This window comes from Phascolarctos cinereus, unplaced genomic scaffold (assembly GCF_003287225.1).
Source record: "Phascolarctos cinereus isolate Bilbo 61053 unplaced genomic scaffold, phaCin_HiC Scaffold_4;HRSCAF=312, whole genome shotgun sequence".
NCBI classification, from domain to species: Eukaryota; Metazoa; Chordata; class Mammalia; order Diprotodontia; family Phascolarctidae; genus Phascolarctos; species Phascolarctos cinereus.
Genome location: NW_027555847.1, coordinates 684,598,518 through 684,614,851, shown reverse-complemented (window position 1 = coordinate 684,614,851; position 16,334 = coordinate 684,598,518). Strand labels below are relative to the sequence as shown.

General features: G+C 48.1%; 1 protein-coding gene across 1 annotated transcript in view; it reads left to right on the top strand.

Annotated features, from left to right (window-relative positions):
* The window catches only part of FBRSL1 (fibrosin like 1), a 318,374-nt gene that overhangs the window by 141,292 nt on the left and 160,748 nt on the right, over positions 1-16,334 (top strand). Inside the window, 1 exon segment of the mRNA XM_021004315.2 lies at positions 4,295-4,399. Within this exon segment, the coding sequence (XP_020859974.1) occupies positions 4,295-4,399 (105 nt within the window).

Genomic DNA, 16,334 nt, shown 5'->3' with positions numbered 1-16,334 from the left:
CACTGTTTGCACCATCAAAGAGCTGACATCCGTGGGACTGAATGGCACCAATTTTTCAGGGAAAAATGTTCAGGGCAAGGTCCAGGTGGTCTTGGAAGCCACTGTGACTCCATGGTCTTCTCTGCTTCCTTCCCATCCCCTAAAGATTTCACCCCTCCCATGTAGTCCTTCTGCTCTCTTTCCCTTTCAGCCCCAGGAATTTCCTTTCCTTTAGTTTTGTGGTTTCTTCCTCCCTATACATACATACATACATACATACATACATGCATACATACATACATACATGTCTCCTCCCTTTAGAGGCAGCAAGGTGGCACAAGAGTGCTAGGTATGGAGTCAGAAAGATCTGAGTTCAAATGCAGCCTCAGACACTTCCTAGCTGTGTGACCCTGGGCAAGTCACTTCAGCTCTGTGTCCTCTTCTGTAAAACAGGGATAATACTGTTGTTGAATCATGGTCTCCTGAGGGAAGGAAGTATTCCATTCTGTCACTGTGGGAGTGAGTCTGTCCCTGGCTGAGCCAGAAGACAACCCCACATGAGGGACAGCGGCATCTGTGACTCCCTACTGGTCAGTCAAGGCCTAAAATAATTACATACCAGCAAATGTCTGGTTGTGGTGGGTGTGTGTGTGTGTGTGTGTGTGTGTGTGTGTATTAGGGGGACTGTTCTGGCCTGTGGTGTTTCTGCATAGCTAAGATAAAGCTCAGGACTTGCCTTCATGAGGTTTACAGTCTAATGGGAGGGGGCAGATAATATTAGGGAGGCACAGATAATATTTATGCAATGATGTTGCCTGCATGTCCATCTTGAGAGACAGCTGCCATTTTGGGGAGGGAGTAGGATAAAGGAGAGAGGTTTCTTGATCAACATCCTTTCTGATGGGAACTCGGAGAAAAACCTGTCAGCAATGCAGGCAGAGGATGGACAGCTCTAACGGGAACGTGCCCGTTTTCATTTAGAGAGTGGGATTTCTCAAACAATTTTTTAATGGAGCCGTGATTCTGTTATGGAGCACAGCTGACCATTGGGGAAACATCTGGGGGGAGACCGAGGTCATCAGAGTTGGGGGGAGAGGATCACAACTTTCAGATGATATGAACTCATTTCTCGGGTAGAACATGGCTGGAAGAGACCACAACAATAAAGAAATCCTCTTCTCATCCTTCATGAATGTTCATGATAAAGTTCATGGAATTTTAACCATAGATTGAGAAAAATCCAGAGGGTCTAAGGCGCGGCTCAGCTTTTAGAATCTGCATGAATCTCTTCAGATAGTGATGGGAGGAGAGTTCTGGAGGACCTAGGAAAGCAACCAGGCTACCCAGAAGCAGGCTGCTATAATAGAAAGCTGAGTACACTTGGAGTTAGGAGAAAACTACATTTCAATCTCCTCTCTTGTGTGTACCAGCTGTGCGACGTAGGCAAGTGAGCTTACTTCTCAGACCTTTGGTTTCCTCATCCATTAAAATAAAAGCAGTTCCTTATAAATTTGTTGGGAGGTTCCAGTGCAATAATATATGTATGTAGAATGCTTTACAAACCCTCTTGTATGGCGGTGTCTGTTATTTATTTGTTTGCTTTTTCCTTGGGAGATTTAGGCTCAGAGAATCAGTCCCTCAGTAAACACTTATCAAGCATGCACTATCTAGGTAGTTAGAGGCGGAGCAGTGGATAAGAGCACAGGGCCCAGAGTCAGGAAGATCTGAATTCAAATTTAGCCTCAGACACTTCCTAGCTGTATGACCCTGGGCAAGTCGCTTAACCCTGTCTGCCTCAGTTTCTTCATCTCTAAAATGATCTGGAGAAGGAAATGGCAAACCGCTGCAGTACCTCTGCCAAGAAAACCCCGAAGGGGGTCAGGAAGAATCAGGCATGACTGAAAAACAACTGAACAACCACCACATATTTCTACTGAGAGTTGGGGCTGGGGGTCAGTAAACATTTATTAAGCATCTGCTGTATGCCTATTTAGAAGATTTAGGCTGGGAGTATGTAATCAGTCAGTAAACATTATGTACCTATTTTAAAGATTTAGGTTGGGGGTAAGTAGTCAGTAGGTAAACATTTATTAAATACCTATTGTGTGTCAGGCACTGTGCCAAGTAGGAATAGGAAAGGAAATAAATAAATACATAAATAGAAAAGGCAGTCCCTGCCCTCAAGGAGCTTACAATCTGATGGGAAGAAGACAACACACAAAGGAAGCTAAAAAGGGGGTGGGGGTGGGAGGCAGCACCCAGCTCAGGGGCACCGTATTCTGCTGATGGAAAGTAGAGAGTTACATGGAACGATCCATTAAATATAGGGGAGTTATATAACCCATGAGGGACATGGTAACAGGCTTTGAGTATTTGAAGGGCTAACATGGGGAGGAGTGATTTCACTTGGTCTACTTGGCCCAAGAGGGTAGACCCAGAAGTAAAGGGTGGATGTCAGTAAGCATTTATTAAACACCTGTTGTATGCCAGGCCCAACCTAGGTGCTGTGGACACCAGAAAAGCAGATGATTGTCCCTGCTCTTAGGGAACCCCTAGAATAATGGGGGAGACAACGCGCCAACATCTGGGATGTTCTAACGGTCTTATAGGAAGGGGCTGCCTAGGGAGGCAGTGGGCAAGACCTTCTGGTATTCAGGCTGGCTGACCATTGGTTAGGGATGCTGTCAAGAAGATTCTTGGTTCAGGTACCTGGGCTGAACTAGGTGACCCCTTGAGGTCCATCTTCCCCAAATCTGAAACTTTGCTGGGGTGGGGACCCTGCCGCCTCAAAGCCACGTGTGGTCCTCTAGATAAGGGCCGCACTTGAAGATCTAGAGGACCACACGTGGCCTCAAGGTGCGGGTTCCCACCCCATAACAGACAATAATATGTTCAGGTGCCCCCAGTATAGCTGTGGGGAGCAAAGGAAGCCATGGAAGTGCTTGGCAGACCTATAGAACACCAACTGTGTATGTGTCTGTGATGATTGTTGTTGCTATAATAATGATCATTATTGTTTGGGGAAGGGAAACTGATACTGTTCTGCTAGGCGGTGAGGCTGCTTGCAGCCGACCTCGTCATCTCTCATTCCCACAGCTCTAATGCATGCCACGGGGGCAAAAATCCCAAATCTGACCCAACAGAGGTGGCCAAGGCTCCCTGGGCCACCCTACGCTCTATGCAGTCAAACACCTCTCCTTTCAGCTATTCCCCGAGAAGGGGTTCCATGGGAAGCCCCCTCCCTCGGTGTTCCCTGCTGCCTACCCACCTTGAAGGGGACCACCTAGCCAGAGGTGGCCAAGCTACCCAGTTACATGTACAAATACTGTGTACCTGTTAGCCCCTAGTATGAAAGCAGAGGACTCAAAAAGGTGTCCATAAGATTGGCCAGCATCCTGTATTGAAATGACCTTAAGATGTGAAGAAAAATCATAAAATGATGCCAGTTCCCTTTGTGAGAACCATACGTGATGGGCTCAGCATGGAGTAAGCCTCCGGAGTCTGGAGTAGGCTGAGGGTCAGCCTGATGTTTGGGAATGGCTATATTGACTCTTTTTGGGGGAGGGGGGAGCTTTTGTGGCCCTGGGGAGGTTACTTAACAGTGTCCTAAAACTCAAATAGAAACAGATCCCTGGGGGCTGCATACTGACTCAGAAAACCGCAATTTCACATTATCTATGTTGTATTGTATTTTTATTTTGTTAGACTTTTTAAACTCATTTCAGAAATTTTGTGAGCTTTGCATCTGACACCCTGCTCTAAGCATCTCCCTAAGCTTGTTAAGAGAAGGTGCCAGCCTTGTACTGATGAAATTTTCTCACCCAGAAGTTCCCCAAACCAGTAAAATCAAAGGACTGCTCCCAATCTCCTATCAAGACTCTTTACTTTTTAAAAAGTTAATGATCTTTCCAAAGGGGCGGAAAAAACCATTGTCATTTTCCAGTGTTTCCTTCCCCAACCTTTTCCCTTCTTTCTAGTCCTGAGCAAACCCAATGTATTTATTGCCCAGGTCCAGAAACAAAGACCACATGCTTAACGGAAGAAGACCTGCCCCACCCACATATTGACTCTTTAGAACCGTGAATAGACAGATATTCCTTTGACTAGAGAACCCTCAATATCACCCTTAAAGAGTTAACATCCTTCCCCATACCCACCTGTACTCACCCACATACAGATGCACAAAAGGAGGCATCTATTTAGGAGTCAGAGGCACAGTAGCGGGGTGAGGAGCAGGGCGATGGCATTGGTTTGAGAAGTAGGATGGAAGGTGAGGTTGTAGCTCTGAGAGTATTCTCTCCTACTTGTCCCCCAGATGAAGGTCCCTTCGAGCAAGAGCGGCAGCCGGAACAGTGAAGAAGACAGTGTCCGAGAAGCCACCAGCTCCCAATGGAGCAGCTCCAGGGACCAGCTGAGTGATGTAAGTACCTGCTACCCTGAGCACTCCTCACTCCTCCTGCCTGCCGGGCCCAGGGCCCCTCCATCCTGTGTATGGAGCACAGGGACTCCTTTTTGCCCTGGGTGTTTCTGGGGCATCGAGTGCCCGTCAGTCAGTAGGCCTGGCTGTGGCTCCTGGGATAGGGAAGAAAGGGCTGCTGAGAACTTTGAGAAAGAGTGAAGAAGATGCTTCCCCTCTGGCTTCTCTCTGTCTCGGGGATGGGGGGGGGGTACCGCAGCGCCCAAGGAAGAAGAGAACCAGTCACTAGGGGCGCGTGCCGTACCATTGAGTCCTAGAGAAGTCACCAGCAGGGCTGCCAGCTAATTCCACGTGCAGGCTTTTTTTGTGTGTGTGTTAGCAATTAGCATTTTGCCTTCATTAAAACATGATTTTTTACTAATTAGGCCCTTTCCCGTTAGGAGGGATTTAAATGGAGAACAATAATCAAACACTGGCACGAGCATGTCTGAAATATTAAATTTAACATTTCAATGGCGAGCCGCGGCAATCCCTGGGCGCAAGGTTTTCATGTTGAGTTCTATTAATGTGAAATATGCTTCATAACTAAAACCTGTCACAGGAACTGGCTCACAGCAGCCAAATCCAATTGGACAGTTAATTTAGCTTTCAAATTGAAAACACCACCTCACTCAGGATGCTGTGGCCGGCCTGGGAGGGGAGGAGCAGGGCGGGGCGGGGAGGCTTGGGAAGGGAGGAGGGAGGCCAGGGTGGGGGACTCAGGCCTCTGCCAGGCCTGATGTATTTGCTATTAGAGCTTTCTGAGCCCCCTCTTGAGAGAGGCAGGCAGGAGAGGGAGACGTGGAAATGGCCCCCACAAATGTGTTTAAAAGCTGAAAGTATTTATTAAAAGTGTCAGCAGAAAAGTGCTTCTGGCAGATTAAAGTGGGATTCAGGGTGACAGCCTGACAGGGAATGTGATGGGGAAAATTCTCTCTCCATGTGTGGAGCCTTGAATGGGGCTTTGTAAAAAACCCACGCAGAGGCAAGGAGGATGGGAGGCCCCTTCCCCAACAGCAGAGGATGGGAGGATGGGAGGCCCCTTCCCCAGCAGCAGAGGATGGATGGGAGGCCCCTTCCCCAACAGCAGAGGATGGGAGGATGGGAGGCCCCTTCCCCAGCAGCGGAGGCACTGAGGGAGGAGGCCACAGGAAACCCGTGTTATGGCTTGGGCAGGAGGTTTTGATCCCCCTAGCCCTGGCTTCTGCCCACCCCTAGACAGGTGTGGGGCCTGAAGCTGCTGCTGGGAAACACTGGAGCTTATTCATTCAGTGTGTGGAAGGAAACAGCTTGGGAGCGGTGGCCAAGACCACCATCCCCAGCTCTGAGGCAGCTCCAGGCTGCAGAGGCCAGTGAATCCATCAACACGCAGTTAGGGTGGCTGACTGTGGGCCAGGTGCTAGGCTAGGTGCTGTAAAGATAGTAGCGATGATATCGTATTCTGCTGTTTGCAGAGCACTTTGAAATCATTCCAGTGGCAAGCTTTTATTAAGTGCCTACCGTGTGCCAGGCACTGCACAAAACAGTCGCTTTCCTTGAGGCGCTCACGACTAAATACTACATTGTTTTTGATACTCAGGATAACCCTGAGGCTGGTTTATGGATGAGGAAACTGAGGCCAAGAGGTCACAGCCAGGAAGCGTCGGAGACAGGAATTGAACCCCAGGTTTTCCTGACTCCAGAGCCTATCCTCTATCCGATATCCAAGTTATACAGAGACGTTAGAAACAGTTAATAAACAGCTGTTAAATTCAGGGGCAAAAATGAAAAGATTGTCCCTGCCCTGGAGGAGCTTGCATTCCGTCGGCCTCCCAAGCCCTCCCAGCATCTTGGTCCAGCAGCCTTGTGGGCCCTTCTCTAGCTCCTGCCTTCCGGCCTTCGTCCCCGTCCCTTCTGCAGGCCCTCGGCCGCTTCCTCCAAGTATCCGCCTTCATGCCTCAGCCTCGCTCTCGGCTAGGTGGGTCTGTGTCCTGCATCCTGAGCCCTGGCTACCTTCAGTGCTGGTGGATTTCTTAACTTGGCAGGGTTTTTGCTTTTTTTTCCCAGAGTCTAAACCCCTAGGACGGTCTGAGGGACTGGCTGGGGTGGCTGGGGGGGGATGAGGGAGGGTATCCTCAATGGGGGTGGGGCGGGCTGCTGTAGTTTAATTTTCCTCAAGGAAAGTGGAGCTGTTTTCCCTTTGGAGAGGGAGGGAGCCCCACACAGGCCCATTTTGCTTTGACCTCTGTTCTCTTTGGCTCCAGGATGTTTCCCCTGGGTCCAGTGAAGTCAGACCCTAGGCTTCCTGCCACCTCCTTTCTCACCTTCTCCTTCCTCCCTCCTGGGGGGACTGGCCCAGCCTCTGGGGCCTGCGAACTTCCCAGCAGAAAAGCTCATGGGAGGCGTTTGTAGGGGCCCCTGAACAAGGGAAGGGACTTGCCCTAAGGTCACACAGGCAGTGAGGAGCAGAGCTGGGATTCAAACCCAGTCGCCATCTTCAAATCCAATGTTTATTTCATGGTGCCACGTTGAAGACGTGTGTCTGAGCCTGTGCCTGTCAGTTTGGGTCAGAGGGCCAACATTTGACTCTTGTCTTCCAGATGGGTGCTGTTAGGGCCGGCCTCAGGGGTCTGAAGGTCACGGGGTACTGAGGCAGGAGAGGCACTCAGTGCGTCTGGGTCGGGAGGTCTGGAAAGACAGGTAGCAAGGGCCATGTCACCACTGTGGTGGGTACTGAATTTAAGGACCGTGGAAGACTGGGCTGGGTTCGGATTAGGGAACAGTAGAGGAATGCACCTTCCTTGGGAGCTAGATCTCTGTCTCTCTCTCTCTCTGTGTATGTCTGTCTCCCCTGTCCCTCCTCTCACTGTGCCTCTGTGTGTCTCTCTGTCTTTCTCTTCCTCTCCTTCTCTCCTCCCTCTTTCTCTGCGTGCGCACGCACACACACACACCACACACACACACACACACACACACACACGGTGGGGTCAGAACCCTTCCATCACTGTGGAATTAGAGCTTCCCTCAGACATCTCTTGGGGGTCAGAGCCCTCACTCCCACACACTTTGCCAAGTAATTTCAAGAGGGAGAGAACTCAGAACAAAGGGGTTCAGGAGAGGCCTTCTGTAGGAGGTAGCTCCTGTGCCAAGCTTTGAAGGATGCCGAGGATTCTCGGACACAGATGTCAGGCAGGAACTTGGGCCGAGGATCTGAGAGAAGGAGCGTCATGTTTGCGGAACAGTGAGCGGGCCCGCTCAGCTGGAATGGCAGCAGGAAAGAGGGGAAGGAAAATGGGAGCTAGATTGAAGAGACCTTTTGATGCCAGGCTGAGGAGTTTGTATCTATCCTGGAAGCTGCACAGTGTGTCTGACAAGTGGTCATGCAAGGAACCTATGTGTGTAGAGAGCCTGCGCCCTCCCAAGACAGCCCGTTCAGAGCCCCATTGGCTCAGATTAGTCCGGAAGGCTTTCTTGACTTCAACCCTAAGTCTGCCTCACTCTTCCTATTTTTACTCTCAGGGACTGAGGGTAATGTAACGAACAATTCTTCCGTATGCCCTCCCTCCTTGAAGATAGCAGTTATATCCCCTTCCAGAATCTCTTCAGTGTCACACCGAATTCTAGCTATGATGTGACCAGGGCAAAGTACCATCTCCTCCCGATTCCTGCCTTTCTGAATGTAGCTTGTGTGTGTGTGTGTGTGTGTGTGTGTGTGTGTGTGTGTGTGTGTACATTCATATGTATTTGTTGTTGCTTAATCATTTTCAGTCGTGTCCAACTTTGATTTACCATTTGCTTCTCCAGCTCATTTTACAGATGAAGAAACTGAGGCAAACAGGGTTAAGTGACTTGCCCAGAGTCACACAGCTAGTAAGCATTGGAGGCCAGATTTGAACTAAGGAAGATGAATCTTCCTGACTCCAGGCCAGAGAGAGAGAGCGCAAAAGGGGGTGGGGTGGGGGGAGAGAAAAGGAGACCGAAAGAAGAAGAAGAAAGAGTAGGAGAGGGAGAAAAAGAGTGTGCTTGAAGTCTGTTAAAACTCTTAGAATTCATCAAGCTGCTGTCTAGGCATTCTTCCCCCCCTCTTGCCAAGGTGATTTTTTTAATCCTACATATAAGACTTACATTTATCCCCATTGATTTCCTCTTAGTAGATTAAGTCCTGCTAGCTGCCTCGATCTCTTTAGATCCTGACAGTGTCATCTGGTGTGTTAACGAGGTTTCCCAGCTTTTCGCCACTGCACATTTGATAAGCACAGCATCTATACCGTTATCCATGCCATTGATAAAAAGCATTCAATAGAGCAGGCCCAACCACAGACCCTTTGGGCCTTTCACTGAGGATCTCCTACCAATGAATATGGAGTCATTTAATAGTGACTTGGGTGTTAATAATCCCAACAAATCCAACAAACATTCTCTGAGGGAGCCACGTAGTCAGACCCTTCCCTCGCACCATTTTACAAATGAGGAAACTGAGGTACAGAGACATTAAGTATTTATGAATTTCAAGACAGTGTTCAAGGCTCTGGGGATGCAAAGAGTAGACCCTCTCCTCTGGGGGATTATAGAGTGCTTTTATTCTTTTTACATTCTGTTCTTACCTGGCTACTGTTTGGGACTGCCCATACCAGAGTTGTAAATCCGCCTAAGTGTATTACATCCTAGCTTTTGTCTCTCTCTTATCCCTACGACTCCTATATCAAGTACTTTACTAAAATCTAAGGAACCCAATCTATGGCATTCCCCAGTCTGCCATCTAATAACCCCGTCCAGAAACAAAATCAGGTTAGTCCGGCATGACCTGTTCTTGGCGAAGAGATGTTGGCTCTTTGGGATCTCTGCTTCCTTCTTGAGATTTGACAAAACCTCTGTAATAATCCTTCCTAGAGTTTTGCTAGGAATTAGGGACGCCCTCACAGGATGGTTTGCAGGTTGTTGCCTTTCCGGTTTTTGTAACGGGAAAGCCTTTGCCCTTCTGAAGGCCTGTTGCTCCGCAGAGTCTTTCAGAGATCACTGATAGTGGTTCATCAATAGCCTCTGCTGTTTTTTAGCCCTGTTGGATACTGACTATCAATTTGTTGTTATTATTGTTGTTGAGTAATGTCTGACTCTTCATGACCCCATTTGGGATTTTCTTGGCAAAGATCCTGGAGTGGTTTGCCATATTTTCCTCCAGTTCATTTTACAGATGAAGAAACTGAGGCAGACCGGGTTGAGAGACTGGCCATGGTTCCCACCACTAGGAAGTAGCTGAGGCTGGATTTGAACACAGGTCTTCCTGACTCTATGCCTGGTGCTCTATCCACTACGCCACCTAGCTGCCCCTGATCATCAGTACTTGGTGACTCAGAGTCTTCAAGAATATCTAGATGGTCTCTACTTCTCTTGAGTTTCAGACATTTTCAATCCAAAAGTCATTCTCTTTGGGGGAGAAAAGAGAAGCTGAGTAAGTTGAGTAGTTCTGCCTTCTCTCTGCTACCTTTTATCACTGTCTCAGGCATACTGAGCGTTGGTCTTATCTCTTTTTCCCATTAAGGTTTATATTTAAAAAAAAAACAGACAAAACCCTTGCATTCTTCTTCATCTTAATTGTAGCCTCCACTCATTCTGGGTTTTAGCACTTCTGACACTAGACTTACTATACTGTCAAATCTTTGTGTTTGTGTTCCATTATCTGCCCTCTGATTTAAGACTCTAAGTTGGTTGACTTTTCTTCTTGTGTTCATGTCCGTCTCTTTAGATAATCTAGCTACCCTCACTTTTCTTTCTCTTCAGAAATTGAAATATAATTTTATTTAATTTTCATGAAGATCCAACCTCTCCTTCCCACCCCACACTGGAAAAGCAAGAAACATAAAAATTCTCTGTTAAATATAAATATTATCAAAGATTTTTTTTAAAAAGGCCTGCATTGGCTCTGTCCAAAAAAAATTATGTCTCAGTGTGTATTCTGAGAACCTCATCTCTCCGTCTGGAGGTGGACAGCTAGTTAGCACAGCAGAGAGCATCGGACAGGAGTCGGGAAAATCATGCATTAGATGCTGAACTGTGTGATCCTGGGCAGGTCACCTAAACTTTTTCTGCCTTCCATTTCCGTGTTTACAAAATGGGGCTAATAACAGCACTGACCTCCCAGAGTTGTTAAGAATTAAATGAGATATTTGTGAAGTATTTTGTAAACCTTTACAGCACAACATTGGTGATAGTGATGATGATGGTGGTGGTGGTGGTTTCATCATGTTCCCTAGAATGATGGTGGGTCCTGTTGATCAGTTTCTAAGTCTTTCAGAGTTGCTTACTCATTGTGTAAATTGTTCTCCTACTTCTGCCCAGTCCAGTTTGCATCAGTTCATACAAGTGTTCCCAGGTTTCTCTGGAGCTGTCCCCTTCATTATTTCTCAGAGCACAGTAATAGTCCATCGCGTTCATCTACCACAATGTGTCCAGCCTTTCCCCAGTTCATGAGCGCCTCCTCCATTACAGGTTCTTTGCCACCACAAAACGAGCTGCCATAAATACCAGGTGTCCCCAGAGTCTCGGCGCAGTTTAGAGCTTTAATAGCTTAGAACTGCACTAAGACTTTTGGGACGCCCTGTATTTTTGTGTCTGCGGGTCCTTTTCTTCTTGATCTTTTCGATAGGGGTGGGAGTGGCTGTAATTGCCTTAGTAATAGTATTGCTAGGTCAGAGGGTGCACGCAGCTTAGTCATTTTTGCTTCCCCTCCACTGAATTTGCAAACAGTTTTAGTCTGCTGAGTGGTTTGCAGTGTGCCACCCCCAAATCTAGACAGCATAGGAGGTGACGCCTAGCTTTGCTTCTGTATCCCAGCTCCCTCTCCAGCGTTCCCATTGCTTAAGTCAGGTCCACAAGAACGGTTCTCTGTATTGACTCCTCTGTCTGGAGCACAAAATCATCATTAGACAAACCAGCAACTTGATTTAGACAAAGAATGAGCACTCCGATACTTGCTCCCCCACCCCCCAATCCCATTCCCCAGCACTACTTCATCATGTCTCTTTGCAAGGTTTATGGGAGGGAGAAAAGGTTCATTAAGTGCCTGCTGAGAGCCAAACACTGTGCTAAGTGACTTACAGATATGATCTCATTTGACTCTCATAACAACCCTGAGAGGGAAATACTATTATTATCCCCATTTTACAGATAGGGAAACTGAGGCACAAAGTGCCCGAGGTCAGATTTGAAGTCAGGTCTCTCTGATTCCAGAGCCATCACCACGTCCACTGCCCCACGCAGCTTATTTTAGGAGCTCTCTGCCTAAATCCCCTCCTTCTTTCTTTTCATTTCTCTTTGGTCTGTATCTGGGTTCCCGTCAAGCACCCTCTCTCTGTTAGGCATTTATTTCCTTGTCCCGGTGATGGTTAGGACTCTTTTCTCTTCCCCCAGTCACTTGGTATGGAGTTTGCCTTTCTTTCCTGATGACAAGGCTATGTACCTGTTGTTTGCCCCACAGGTGAAGAGGCTCGAAAGTCCTGGGCCCATGTGGCCAGCCTGGACTGGAGAAGACAAGGGGAATGAGGGGGTATTTTCCAAGTATTTGGAGGCTTGTGGTGCTGAGAAGGGATTAGGCTCCTGTTCTGAACCACTTCTGAGCGCTGAATAGGGATGGATGGGTGGTCGTTGAGAAGGGGCCCGTGGATGCTGGCTGATAGAACAAACTTCCTAACAATGGGAGACGTCCCAACGTTGAACAGGCTGCCTGAAGAGGTCGTGGGGTCGTCTATGGGAGACTTTAGGCCCAGGTGCCCCACCAGAATCCACCAGTCCTCATTAGGTTTAATGGATTTTAGGAGCCTTTCTGTCCAGTCTTAGAGACATGCCCCAGGAAGACAGTTGACCTCTCTATTGTAGCAGTCTGGTCAGGGACCATTCATCTGTGCCGGGGGGGTGGTCACAGCCCTCGCCTATCTATCCTTGTGTCCCTGGGGGTCAGACACCCATGACCCCAGACAAAGCTTTGGCCTGTTTCCCAAACAGGATTTTCTTCCCCACCTGGGGATGGAGGGAGCGGGTTGGGGGGGGAGTGGGGCACAGGGGAGTGACCTCATTCAGAGTGTTTGGGGCCCAGGGCTCCTACCAATTGTGTTCTGGCTGTTGTGCCAGGGCCTGTGGGGCATCTGAGTCCGCTAAAGCCTTTAAAAGAAGGCCTCTCTGCCCTGACCCATCAGCTTAACAAGGGCTGGGGCTAATGGATTTTCTCCCAGACTGAATTGAATGACTCTTCCTTCATTATCATTTAAATAGGACTGGGTTGGTGGGGCAGCCTGATAATTGGGCCATGGTGGGGGGGTGGGAGGTATCATCTGGATAATGGGGACCTGAGGGGAGGCCCTCCCGGATAATGGGGACTTTTGGGGAGGGTGGGCCATTCAGATAATTAGGGCCACGGGGGCACTGAGGGGAGGCTGGGCTGGGGGGGGGGGCGGCTGGAGAGCCGCTGAGGGTAATTGTCATGTATTCTCAATTTTGTCACCACAAGATGGGAACGTAGAGTAATAATTGTGTGTGTTGGGGGCTGGAGAGGTAGAGGACTGCCCTAGTTAGCAGGAGCTCTGGCCTGATTGCCCAGGCCTGATGAATGAAGACGGATTCCAGGCACAGCTAGGGCTCAGTGTGAGTGCTGGTGCAGAGGACCAAATTGCCAATTATTGGTCCCGGACAGGGCTGGCAGGTGGAGCCTGGGTGGGGGGTTGGGGGAGGGCTTGGTAAGAAAGCCTCCCCAGAGGGGGTTAGGGAACGTGGTGGGGGGGAGGGGGGCATTTGGACAACAGCTGGACCGGCTTTCCCTTCCCCCTAAGCTATGGCGACATAGAGAATTCAGCTGGAGGGGACAGGCAGGAGCCTGGAGGAGGCTCCTGGTGCCCGCCACCTGGGAGGCCACAGGACTTTTCATCTTCGAGCCATCCCTCTGTCCCCGCAGCCAGCCAGCTAGCTGGAAGGGACCTCAGAGGCCATTTCCTTCAACCCCTCATTTTACAGGTGGGGAAACTGAGGCACTGAGAGCCTATGGGACTTGCCCAAGTTATCAAGTCCTGTTGATTCCACCCCTTCTTTAGCTCTCCTTTCTTCTGTCCTGGACTATGAAAGTCTCTTAACATGGTCCCCACCCTTCAGGCTCTCCAGTTTCTGGTCTGTTCTTAAAATCATTGTATCACAGACAGAGCTGGAAGGGACCTCAGACACCATCCAATCCAACCTTCTTCACTTTTTTTTCTGTTTGGTTTTTTAAAATTAATTTGTTTATTTTTAACTTTCAACAATCACTTCCATAAACTTTTGAGTTTTAATTTTTTTCCTCCTCCCTCCCCAAGATAGCATGCAATCTGATATAGGCTCTACATGTACATTCATATTAAACATATTTTCACATTAGTCATATTGTAAAAGAAGAATTAGAACCAATAGGAGGAACCATGAGAAAGAGGAAACAAAACACAACAGAAGAAAAAAAAATAGCAAGTAGTATGCTTCAATCTGCATTCAGACTCCATAGGTCTTTCTTTGGATGTGAATAACATTTTCCACTATGAGACCTTTGGAGATGTCTTAGATCCTTATGGTGCTGAGAAGAGCTAAGTCTCTCAAAGTTAGTCATCGCACAATGTGGCTGTTACTGTAAACAATGTTCTCCTGGTTCTGCTCACTTCACTCAGCATCAGACCACACAAGTCTTTCCAGGTTTTTCTGAAGTCAGCACGTTCATCATTTCTTATAGCGCAATAGTATTCCATTTATTCATATACCCCAACTTGTTCAGCCATTCCCCAAATGATAGGCATCACCTCAATTTCCAATTCTTTGCCACCACAGAAAGAGCTGCTATAAATATTTTTGTACAAGTTCTTTTCCCATTTTTATAATCTCTTTGGGATATAGCCCTACCTTCTTCACTTTTTATGGATGTGGAACCTGGGCCTTAGAAGTGGTGAGACTTACTTAGGTCCCACAGTAGGTAACTGGCCAGAGCCGTGAATCCTCCACCTCTCTGGGCCATCTGACACTGTGGGTGCCCTCCTGAGACAACGCTTCCAGGCTGTGTGATCTTGGCAAATCAGCTTTCCTCCTCTAGGGAAAGAGAGAAGGCCTACGTGACCTCTGATCATGCTCATTCAATCCTTCATTCCCCTAAGTCTGGTCCAGGGCCTCCTACCTCTGGCAAATCCTCCATCCCCCAAGGGCCAGGAGTGTTGGCCCAGGACCTGCTTCCCTTACGTCAAAAATGTCTGCCATTCTGTTCTCTGTGTAAGAAGCTGGGTACCGCCCATAGCTATAAATTTTCTATTTTGCCTTTGAGAGAAATATTCCGGGAACAGGCAGCTTTCCTCTCGGGCAGGGGCCAGAGCCTTGAGCCCCTGGCATCTGTCAGAATTATTCCACACATAAAATGCAGTGAATCAGATGCCGCCAGGCTGAGCTAGCGTGAGCTCTGGTTTCCCACTGGGGCAGATCCAGAAAATCTCCTCATACCAGCGAGGCTGGGCAGGCTTTAGTTATTAAGCATGTGGACAGAATTGTGAACTTGGAGTCAGAAAGACCTGGGTTCAAATTCCACCTGACACTAGCAGCTTTTATGACCTCTTGGCAAATCATTCATTAAGTATTTGGTCAGCAGTTGCTATGTACCTGCTGTGTGCGTGGGTACAATGTTAGGACCTAGAGAATCCAGAGATAAAAATGTAATGGTCCCTGCCTTCAGAGAGTTTCCATTCTTTTCAGAAAGCACACGTACACAGAAAATTAAAATTTTAAATATACAGAATAGCTGTAAAGTGATTTAGGGATCGAAGATACTCAGGGGGTTCAGGAAGCGACATTTGAGCTGATCTTTGGGGGTAGCCAGGGATTCTGTGACTCAGATGAGCCGTCTTAGGATGGGGGATAGCCAGCAGAAAAGCACAGACACTGCTTGACCTCTCTGTTCCTCAGTTTCCACGTCTATACAATGGAGCTAATAACAGCACCTGTCTTCCCCAGGATGCCTTGAGGGTCAAATGACATAATGTAAGTAAAGGAGTTGGGACAGTGTGAACAGAGTAGGTGCTTAATAAATGTTTATCGTCAGTCAGCAAGCATTTATTAAGTGCCTGTTGTGGGGCCAGGCACGTGGATACAAGGAAAGGCAAAAAACAATCCCTGCCCTCCAGGAGCCTACAGTCTTACAGAAGAGACTATATGCAAACAACTCCATGCAAATAAGATACAGACAGGATACACTGGACACCATCTCAGAGCAGAGGCTTCTTGTGGAAGGTGAGATTTTAGCTGAGCCTTGAGGGCAGCGATGAGGAAGCAGAGCATTCCAGCATGGGGCACAACTGGTGAAAACGCCCGGTGGCGGGAGATGGAAAGTCTTGTGCAAGAATGGCCCGAGGCCGGTGTCACTGGATCACAGAGTACTCAGGTAGAAGGTGTGAGGAGACTGGTTTGGGGCAATGGTTCTTAACCATATTTGTGTGCCCTGGGCCCCTCTGGCAGTCTGGTGATGAGTAGGACCCCTACTCACGGTAATACTTAATAGTGTTGTGAGAAGACACCCCAGCCTACACCTTCAAGAAGGGGGCAATTTCACAGGTATAACACACTGCACGTGTTTTTGGACTTCCTCAATGTATCAGTCCACCATGCTGTTTTTTTCCCCCTCTCTAACAAAAAATACTATTTGCTATATAGGGTGGCTCTCAGGGAGGGGAAGGTGGCCTACTGTGATGTTGTAGGGAAGAGAAGACATTAATAAAAATTGTCGAGAGAGAGAAAGAGAGGATTACAACAGAAATCAGTTTCATCGAAACATAGTAATCAACGTTCTTTTTAAGGAAACAAGTTCACGGAACCCAAGTTAAGGTCCTTTGGTGCTGGTTTTTTCCAGTGAGGAAGCTCCTTTAACCAGTAAAAGTCAGCA